Source organism: Phalacrocorax aristotelis, chromosome 10, assembly GCF_949628215.1.
Source record: "Phalacrocorax aristotelis chromosome 10, bGulAri2.1, whole genome shotgun sequence".
Taxonomy (NCBI): Eukaryota; Metazoa; Chordata; class Aves; order Suliformes; family Phalacrocoracidae; genus Phalacrocorax; species Phalacrocorax aristotelis.
In genome coordinates, this window is record NC_134285.1 from 18,031,063 (window position 1) to 18,040,875 (window position 9,813).

The 9,813-nt window shown below is 49.9% G+C and overlaps 1 protein-coding gene across 5 annotated transcripts in view; it reads left to right on the forward strand.

The window, feature by feature from the left end:
- The window catches only part of ARHGAP1 (Rho GTPase activating protein 1), a 26,099-nt gene extending 17,559 nt beyond the window's left edge, over positions 1–8,540 (forward strand). For all 5 annotated transcript variants that reach the window (XM_075105493.1, XM_075105497.1, XM_075105496.1 and 2 more), the window contains exons 6-13: positions 39–125; positions 754–852; positions 1,580–1,687; positions 2,555–2,631; positions 3,019–3,096; positions 3,642–3,770; positions 3,947–4,050; positions 4,735–8,540. In XM_075105493.1, the coding sequence (XP_074961594.1) occupies positions 39–125; positions 754–852; positions 1,580–1,687; positions 2,555–2,631; positions 3,019–3,096; positions 3,642–3,770; positions 3,947–4,050; positions 4,735–4,914 (862 nt within the window). In that variant the 3' untranslated portion in view covers positions 4,915–8,540. The remainder of the gene's footprint in view (positions 1–38; positions 126–753; positions 853–1,579; positions 1,688–2,554; positions 2,632–3,018; positions 3,097–3,641; positions 3,771–3,946; positions 4,051–4,734) is intronic.
- Positions 8,541–9,813: the final 1,273 nt, after the last annotated feature.

The following is a 9,813-nucleotide window of genomic DNA, read 5'->3' on the forward strand; positions in this document are numbered from 1 at the left end:
TAAAGTGCAGCTCATCCTTACTTAGCTTCTCTTGGCAGGTACAAGAAGAACATCAAAGCTTTGTATATTGTGCACCCAACCATATTCATCAAGACCCTGCTGATCCTCTTCAAGCCTCTGATCAGGTAGGAAGAGCTATAGCAGGGTCACCCACATCCTCACACTGCAGGGGAATAATGAGGCATTCTCAGTGGTGCACAATATGAGCCCAGGCTGCCAAGCCTACCTTGGAGTCTCTCACCCTATGCCATCTCCTCCTGTTTCTTAGCTCAGAAATATTCAGACACAAGAAGCACTGCTTTGGGAACCTGCAGAGTTTGCAGCTTTGTGCTGCCCTTTCTACCCAGCCAAGTAGAAGTAAAGTGTTGCAGGCTCTGCTAATAATGAACAAGGAAGTGAGAGCATCAGTCCAAATGGTATTTACTTTATTGTGTTGATGCTGAAATCCTAACTCTGTAAAATAATTGAAAGTAAAATTTTCTCCAGCCTACTGCTGAACTTAGGAAGGAGAAATCCAGTGTTTTAGGGAGCCTGCTGCTAGGGCTTCTAATGTGACTTGGAAAGTCTTGGCATCTCCTGGTAAAATATACGGAGTTGGAGAGCTATGTGGGCAATATCTCCGCTGCTCAGCCATACCTGCCCCTTTGCCCATTGATGTCTCTTGCAGACCCCTGCTCTCCTTGCCTGTAAGAAGTCTGTTCTGATACTGGATTTCCTGATTCCTTACATACCTACTTTTCTCTTGTTTTTCAGCTTTAAGTTTGGACAAAAGATTTTTTATGTGAACTTCCTTAGTGAGCTGGAGGAGTATGTGAAGCTGGAACAGTTGGGGATCCCAAGACAAGTGCTGAAGTGAGAATGCTGCCTGTCTCCCTCTCGCTTAGGGATCTGTGACAGGGGTCTTTTCTGGGGGAATGGCAAGGGGAGGAAGAGATTGTTCCGCTCAAGAAGTGGTTTTGGAGGGAGTGGTGACAAATTGCCTTAAAGACTGTTGTTTCTGTCCATGCTCCTTTCTGTGAATTGTTGACCCTGGTGCCCAGTTCTGTCCTTGAGTTAAAAATCCTTCCCCAGTGGAGCATCAATCCTGCCTCTCCCACACACCCCTCCAGGGCTTTCTACAAGCTGCTGACTATAACGCTGATCTGGAGCTCGTGCTGTGCATCTGCTGCGTCTGGGCGCCTGCTTTGCTCACTCTGCACAGTTCAGCTTCTCTTCGGGGCTTCCCAAAGTTGCCACAATCTCAGTCCTACCAGACTGATTCCCTGTCCCTCACACACACATGCAACTGTCTCATCACAAGTAGTGCTGTCCTGGCCTCCTGCCCATGCTGTCCGTCATCCTCAGCTACCCCAGCTCCTGATTCCAGGCAGATATTCCTTTCTCCCTGCTTTCTTCTGGCAACCAGATGTTTTGTTCTCGTTGACCCTGTGCTCCAGAGCTGACTGTTCTGTTTTTGCATATGTGGAATCAACCACGCTAGGCTAGAGCTGTTACCACTGAGTGTGCAGTGGGTCCATGCTGGGTTCATGCTCTTTCTGGGAGGTGGAGTGGCTTTTTACTAGTCTGCGTTTTGCCACAGATACGATGAATATCTGAGATCCCTGCAGAAACCTTCACAAGTGCCCCAGAAGCCAACACCCCCACGCCCACCGCTGCCAAACCAGCAGTTTGGAGTCTCGCTGCAGCAGTGAGTATCTCTGCTTTTACCCTGACTTGCTTCATATGAGGTCACTGTATTTATAAATGAACAGCGGCAAAAGTGGCTGTAAAATTTCTTGCAGTTCAGACTTCCTACAAAGCTCCAGTAGTTCTTCTGAGGAACTCTGCGCTCATGTCCAGATCCTGACTGACTCGGTTCAGTTCCATCCTCTTGATTCCGTGGCTAGATTGTATCTAAATTAGGATAAGATTGTTTCTGCAGCTAAGGGACACTAAGGGAGGAGCAAAATAAGGGCCGTGGGGACAGCTTTATGCCACTAGAAACTTCCTTTAAGCAAAGGAAGTCTGTAGGAGGCTGATGGAGGTGTCTTTAGGGCTATGCTGTTTTTATTGAGCAGTGCTGCAGATCTTAGGTTTTTTTGATATCATAAATTGTATTTTAAAAGCACTTCTGTTGACCCTTGTACTGATTCCCATCCCCCATTCCTGCATGGTGACACAGGCAAACAGAGATGCTGGCAAGGGCTCCTGATACTGGCTAAGTGGTGAAGGTATTTTTGAGTGTGATTTTTGCCTCCCCGGGGAATGAGGAGGAGCCAGTACTGTGTGGCCAGACAGATCCTCTGAAGCAATCTGGGAACACATTCCCCAGCTTCAGCATAACATTTCCAAATGTAATCCCCGTGATGCTGTGTGCCTGAGCTTGTTAGTAGCCTGAGAGGGGTGAAAAGCTCCATGCTATCAAGTGCTATAGACAATCGAACGTGAGGGTGGCTGAACCAGGGACTGGGATAGCAAGATCCTATGTGATAGCACTTGTGTGCGCAAGTTCAAGACTCAGGGGCTGCAGGACAGGGAGGACCAGTCATTTGTAACCTTTTATCTCTTCCCGCAGTCTCAGGGAGAAGAGCCCTGATCAATCTCCTGTTCCTCTGGTGGTCAGAGACACTGTTGCTTATTTGCAAGAGCACGGTAAGTCTTCAGCCCCACTTCTTTCCATGTCAGCAGCCCCTCCTCCACCCAAGTTCCCATCCAGAGTGTGGTAAGATAAAGAAGAACAGCAGCCTAGAATAAGGTGTAAAGGCCTGAACTGGTTGAGATAGCCTTCAACAGAGATTCTGCAGGGCTTAGGAGACCTCTTTCTTCCAGTTGTCCATACTCCCACTTGTACAAGAGTAGTAAAATGCTCCTTGTATCCTTTGTCTCGTAGTGGAAGCAGTAAGAAATGTCATACTCTAAAAAAGGGGCTTTGTTGACATCTGTCTGAACGTCCCCCAGCATGGATTTATGATTAAGACCAGCATTTTTATTGACTCTCACATGGCTGATCTTTCTTCTCCATTTACTCTTCTTTCACAGCTCTTGCTACAGAGGGGATTTTCCGGAGATCAGCAAATACACAGGTTGTCAGGGAGGTCCAGCAAAAATACAACATGGGTAAGTGCCCAAACTCAGCAGAGCCCCTCTCACTCCCTAACTACTGCTGTCCAGCTGGAATTAGTTGGAACTAATGAGTGGCTTGTCTCCTCCTCTGATAGGCCTCTAGGTGAGGCCCCATCGGGGTCTGACCCGAGTTGCAAGGGAGAAACATCTGATACTTCTGCTGTGTGGAAAGCATATTCCTTCCCACTCACATTCCCCTTGCTGCTCTATTCCTTCCTGAAAATTTCTGTTTCTCAGGGTGGGATTTACCATTTTCATCTGGTTATATTGGAGGGACTGAAGGTGACCAGAAAGGAAACTTGTCATCTGTTTCATCTGATGATTTCTAAAGATGCAGTGCTGGATTCAGCAGTGCTTTGTATATGCCTTTGGGACACATTTTTCCGCTCTGCTAGAAGACGTGGTGCTTCAGTACCCTCTCTGTGTTCTTTAAAATACTGCTTCCCTAGCTCTGGGCTCTGGCCACCATGTCCCATTCTTTGTCTGGAGGAGGTCCTGCTTTGGCCAGTGAGCACTGAGTCTCTGCTCAACTTTCTCAGGTGTGCCTGTAGATTTCCAACAGTATGAAGATGTCCACCTCCCTGCTGTCATTCTCAAGACCTTCTTGAGGGAGCTACCTGAGCCCATCCTCACTTTTGGCCTCTACAGCCATGTTGTCAGCTTCCAGAGTGAGTTGTAACAAGCGTGCTACTCCCTGAATTCTGCACCAGCCAAGGGCAAAGATGTCTTCGGGGAGGGGGGAGGTCCTGCATGGGATGCCCTGTGACTGCAGACAGGGCTTTCATCAGGATGGGTACTAAGGATTCCTCGTGGACCTGCTTGTACTGTCTCCCTTGATTTTTAGGTGTGGAGGAGGTGAATCGTGTGGATGTTGTTCGCAAAACACTCCAGACTCTGCCAGAAGAGAACTACCAAGTGCTCCATCTACTGACAGCCTTTCTGGTGCAGGTGAGCCGCTCCAAAGGTGGGCAGTTGTATTCTAGTTCAGTTGCCTGTGCCTTGCGTCAGCTTTTTGACTACCTGCTCCCTCTTTGCCTTTGAGAGGAAATGAGTCTCAAGCTAGGAAATTGCCTTTCTTTACCTTATGTTCTTGTTATACAGAGATCAAGAATGATCATGATGAACTAGCCTAAGCAGTTGCTTCTCATAACACTGAGAGGTGCAGGCGGGCATTAAGCCCGTGCAGTCTGTACCAGGGAGGCTGAAACCTCCTCCGGGTGGAGGTACAACTGCAAAATATCTGAGATTAGACTTGAAGAGGCGTCTTGGATCTGGCCTACAGAACTTTCTGCTGCCAGGGAGGCCACTGCAAGACTGTTCTAGGAAGAAGGAAGATAATTTTGTTTTGAGTGGTGTTCTGGATTGTAGAGATACTGGCTGATGGTGCTCTTGGTCATATTGTTACGATATGGCCTGGTGGCTAAGCCATAGTGGCAAATTGCAAGCTATTGCTCCTCACCTCCTGAATGCTGGATGTCATGTGTGTTTCCCCCAGCCATCTTGTGGCATTGGGCCTTCAGCTTCTCTCCTCCTGTTTGCCCTTGGGGTGTCAGCTCTGGCTTTGGGGAAGGTAGACAGCAGTTGCTGTGGTGTTCTGTAGGATTCACAATGGTCTCTTTCCTTCCCACATAGGTCTCTGCTCACAGTGACAGAAACAAGATGACAAACACCAACCTGGCAGTTGTGTTTGGCCCAAATCTGCTGTGGGCCAAAGATGTAGCCATCACCCTAAAAGCCATCAACCCCATCAATACCTTTACCAAGTTCCTGCTGGACCACCAGAAGGAGCTTTTTGAGGATGTGGAGGCCTGAATCCAGGCCAGCCGACACCAGCACACTGTGCCCACCTTCCCACCTTTTTTCCCACCTTGTCTTGGGAGCTGTGACCAAGCTGTCTCCAATGCAAAGGGACCATTGATCCTCTGGGTGATGAGCAGAGCGAGGGCTGTGGAGATAGATGGTGGAGAGAGTGTGTAAGTAAGCAAGCAGGACACCTGCTGCTCCGGATGGGGAAGGGGAGCTGGTGTCCCAGCTGCTGCTGGGTGGAGTCCTAACCCACCTGCCATTCTGTGCAGCTCTTGCAGGGCTCATCACCAGCCTGCTGCCCTATCAGATGACCTGCCTTCTTTTCCTCCTTCCCTCAAGTGCAGTTTTTCTGCCCTCCTTGGTCCCTTCCTCAGCAAAGATCTTTTTATGTTTAAGCTCCCAATAGCTCCAGCTGGGCTGCCTGGGCTAGGGCAGGCTTGCGGTGTTTTGTGGCAGAGACGTTCCTGCTGTGAGTGCCATTTCTCAGCACTGAACCTGCATCCTGCCTTTCCCCAGAGGCACCTAAAGCAGGGAAGGAAGCCAGGCAGCCCTTGTGCTTCAGGTGGCAGCGTGTCCTGCACTTGCAAGCACCACTCGCCCCCATGCATTTGGCTGGCAAGTGAAGAACAGGCTCACAGCATACAGGCTGTATACCTGTCAGACTCTGATGTAAGGAAGCTGAATTTAGCCCAAACTTCTCTGGGATCACCCACTCCAGATACTCTTCAGTGTTCATTGGGGTGTAGTGGGTGAGGTGCCTCCCATAGTTACCCAGCTCAGGTCCATTTGTCCCTCCAGCAGCATTTCCAGCCTGACTCATGCCAGACCTGGCTGTGCGGGGGGGGGCTGGCTGGGGCCCTTTGGGAGCTGGTGAGCCTGAATGGCAGGGAGCAAGCGCCCTGGTGGTGCTGCATGGCTGCACACGGTGAGGATCACTGCCTTTCCCCATGGCAGCCGCACAAGACCTCTCCCTTCTCCGTCAGGCCTGTGTATCTGTGCTGGCTGGCACAGACCGCCTTGGCTAGTTGTCTTTCTGAGCAGAGCTTTCCTCAGTACAGGGTAACAGAGAGCATGGCCTTGAGGGAAGCTCTGGGGACTGGGGCTAACCCTCACTGTGGAGTGCACCAGGCCTAGATTATGGATTTCCCAGGTGCTGAGCACTCATGTGCCAAAGCTGTGAGGGAACAGCTACTCCATGCCAAGGGCCTTCGGCCCATCTCCTCCTCGGTTTGTACTTTCCTTCCATCCTACCACGGAAGCCTGGTCAGATGCATTCTGTATGCCCTGGGCGTGCTGGAGAGATCAGGTTGTCCGCAGGGCAGGCTCAGAGCAGGGTGGGCCTGGCACCCTCCCGAAGCAGCTGCAATACTGTTAGGACATTACTGTTGGCTTTGGGTTGTGGCGTTCCCGTTACCTGAGCTCAAAGAGATCGCTCTCCTTAGCCTGGGCCCGGCAGGGTTGTTAGTAGGGTGCTTCTAGCCTTACTCCACTAGTGTGTTTTATCTTTGTATCTTGTGCCCTGTGTGCCTGGGCCAGTCCTCCCTGCCGCATCTGGCTACAGGGACAAATCTTTTGGACCAAGCAGAACTAATTTTTAAAAAGCTACTGGATGCTAAATAGGATTTGCTTTTTCATAATATTTTAGCCTGCCTTTAAACACTGACAGAAGTTGGTGCCCCAGTTGTAGTCAAAATAAGTGACATCAGCTGCAGGAATGGAAATTGCTCTTTTTGCTAAGCTCTGGAATGGGGATGGGTGCAAACACAGGCAGCTCTGCGGGGCGGTGCGGATCCGGCCACCTGGCTTGGAGGAGGCACACCAACATACGGGTGGGAACAGTGAGCAAGAGACTGGGCGTTACTAAGGCTGGAGCAAGAGAGATTCTAGGAGAGGGCTGGGTCTGATCCCTTCTACATACTGGGGAACTTTGCCCTATGGAGTCTACAAGGCTGCTTACTCTCCCTCTTCTAAGAGTAGGAGTCTTTCCTGTTTGGCCAGGACATGAATTGTTTCAGCCTGAACAAATCACAGCAGTAATCATATAAACGTTTTGGAGGGAGAGATACTCAGCTCCTAATTCACCTGCAATATCTACTAGAGTAAGTTAGCAGGGCTGATGTGCTGTGGAAGAGTAATCTCCTGGGAGGGACAGTGTGAAGAGAGGTGCACTTGCCCCAGTGCTTGTTTTAAGAGGCAAGGCTCTCTGGGCAGCCTGGGAGGAGTGGGGAGGCTGAGGGAGCCCAGTGCAGTCCCCTTTCCCTGCAGGCACCCCCCCAGTTCTGCGTAGGTTTCAGCATGGAGGGAGACGCGGTGATTTGACTGTATCTGCAGCTGACACTGGCCTCATTTACATCCCCCTAGAGGATGTAACTTCTCCTGCAGCAAAATAGCCCAAGGTCAGCAACTTGGGGCTGAAGTGCCTGTGTGCTGGGGCGCTAAGCCTTGGCCTGACGTGCAGCCCCAGCTCCCTGGGGAGGGTAGCACGTTCCGGCCCTGTGCAGCAGCAAGGACTGTTCCATGCCCAGTAGCAAGAGGAGCAGTGCTGGGGTAGCTTAGCTCCTCTCCGGGGGGAGAGAAGGGATAACTGCAAGTCTGTGTTCTGGCTGGAGTTTGTTTGGTGGGTGCTTTTTATTTTTTTAAGTGAATTCTTGAAATAATGTTCCTTTTCAGCAAAATAGAGACTGGTGCACCCCCTGCAGGCAGGGATAAAAGCCTGCTCCAGTTCAGTGCCTGCAGGAAGCAGATAAATGCTTGCAAATCCTGGAAGGGACCCTGTGAAAATATCCCCTTTCCTCTGCTGGTCCACGTTCTGGAGCTGCCGGGGGCCCCAGAGCAGGCACAGTAACCAGGGTTGCTTTTGCTTATGCAGTCTGCTCTCCTGAATGCCTTGTATGGAAATGTCCCTCCTGTGACTTGAGCAAGGAACTGGCCGGGGCTTGCCCGCAGCCCACGCTGGGTGGGTGGCCGCCAGGGCCTGCATCTGTCAAGCCCAAGGAGGGTTAAATTCCTTCCTCACCTGATCAGCCTCGTTGCACAGGCAGCATGTTGGCTGGGCAGCTTTTCTCTGCTACGTATAGGTGGGGGGCAGAATCGGATTAGGGTGCTGGTCTTTTGTGTTGGTGTTCTCCTTGCTGTAGAGCTGGCCAAGGGTGTCTTCCATGGCTTGTCTTTCAGGTTAGCTATTAGCCATTTTTCCCTGTGGGGGTACTTGTTCCACTTCAGCCCTCTTTTTGGCACCTAGACCATTCCCCTCTGCTAAGCCTCCCACTGTCTTAATGGCCTCTGATCCCTCCCTGCTCCCTGGCGCAAGCTGTGTACCAGCACCCAAGCTTTTGGGTGGTGCAGGGGATGCTGCGGCCACCTGCATGCCTTGTGGCAATGATTGCTAATTTGAGAGAGCTGAGGGCCAGTTCGGTCCCTCCTTCCTCTTTCACGCACAGGGGATCCTGTGCAAAATTTTTGGCTCCACTGTTTTGCTGGTGCTCCCTGCCGCCTTTTCTGTTGATGTTCGTCAGGCATGGGGCCAGGGTTTTGATGGTTCACATTGTTTATTTCCTTCTAGTCTGCATCAATCTTATATTTCACAGTTTGCACTTTTTGTATTTCAATAAAAATCAAAATGTAATCCCAGATCCAGGTGTGTCTGTCAAGTGGCAGCAGCTGTGGCACGTCTCCAAGAAACAGAAGTAAGGCTGGCTTGTGCTGCCAACCACAACCATGCAGACAGGGAGGAAAGTGCATACAGTCCTTGGAGTCTGATTTATTAATTTTAGTTTACCTGCTCTAACTCCCTGGACAAGACATCAGTCGTAGAGTTGGGTGGTTTAATACTTATTATTTCTCTGGGTTTTTTTTTCATGTGGATGGTACTTTTGTCTGTAGTCTATAATTTTCCACCCCTTGGACTCTGCTGGACCCTGTAACAGGGCCAGCATGGTTAATACGCTGACTATGCATCAGCCTGTGAAACCTCCTGTGAGCACAGCAGTTGGTCCTATCTCTGGGCTTGGTCATGGTGAGCTGCTGCTGCTGACACTGTGCTGTGGCCTCGGAGGAGCTGGGGAGAAGGTGGGCCCATCCCTGATGGGGTGCCATAGCATGGCACAATGTACACTGTGTGTGACCACATGGACAGCACAGCGTACACACCATTGCAGATGGATGTGTTTTCTTGTGTCACGGCCCTGCAGCCTTAAGGACATTATTCTAAGAACATTTTTCTTTCTATAAATACATACAGTAGGCTCGCAGTTGGATGGTATTTGATTGTTCGTGACCTTGGTGATTAATCATGCTTCTATGACTGTTTACTTTGTCACTTATTTGCTGATAGTTTTTCCAATCCTTTGTCTTGCTGGTGACATGGTGAAGAGGGAAGAAACTGAAGGCCCTGTAGTAAGGCCCAGATCCCTCGGGACAGTTTATGTGAGTTTGCCATCAATCCCTCTCTCCCCACCTTGTGCAGTCTCTCTGGTAAGTGCATGAAATGGTATGTGTAAATACACCTGCATACACATGCAGTTGATGTAGACAGATCAGTATCTATAAGGTTTCAATGGGTTACTCGGCTTACTGCGTTACCTCCTGAAGATACGATTAAGAAAGGATTGCTTTTAACAGTTATCCTGTTCCCCAAGCTGGACTATTTCCCTTCATAGAAGCTTTGAATACATGCATTTTTCTCTTTTTTTCCTCACCATTCGTGCCATTTCATCCACTGTCCCGTCTTTAGAACAACCAGACTCCCTTTACACTGCAGCTTGAATCAGCAGTTGTTACATTTACACACAGATTTTTTCCTAGCTTGTCTTTCCTTTAAAGGGAAGGTGTGAGCACCTTACATGAGAGCACATGTTGTATGGGATTAACCGCAAGCAATACGAGAACACAGCAGTGAAGTTTGGT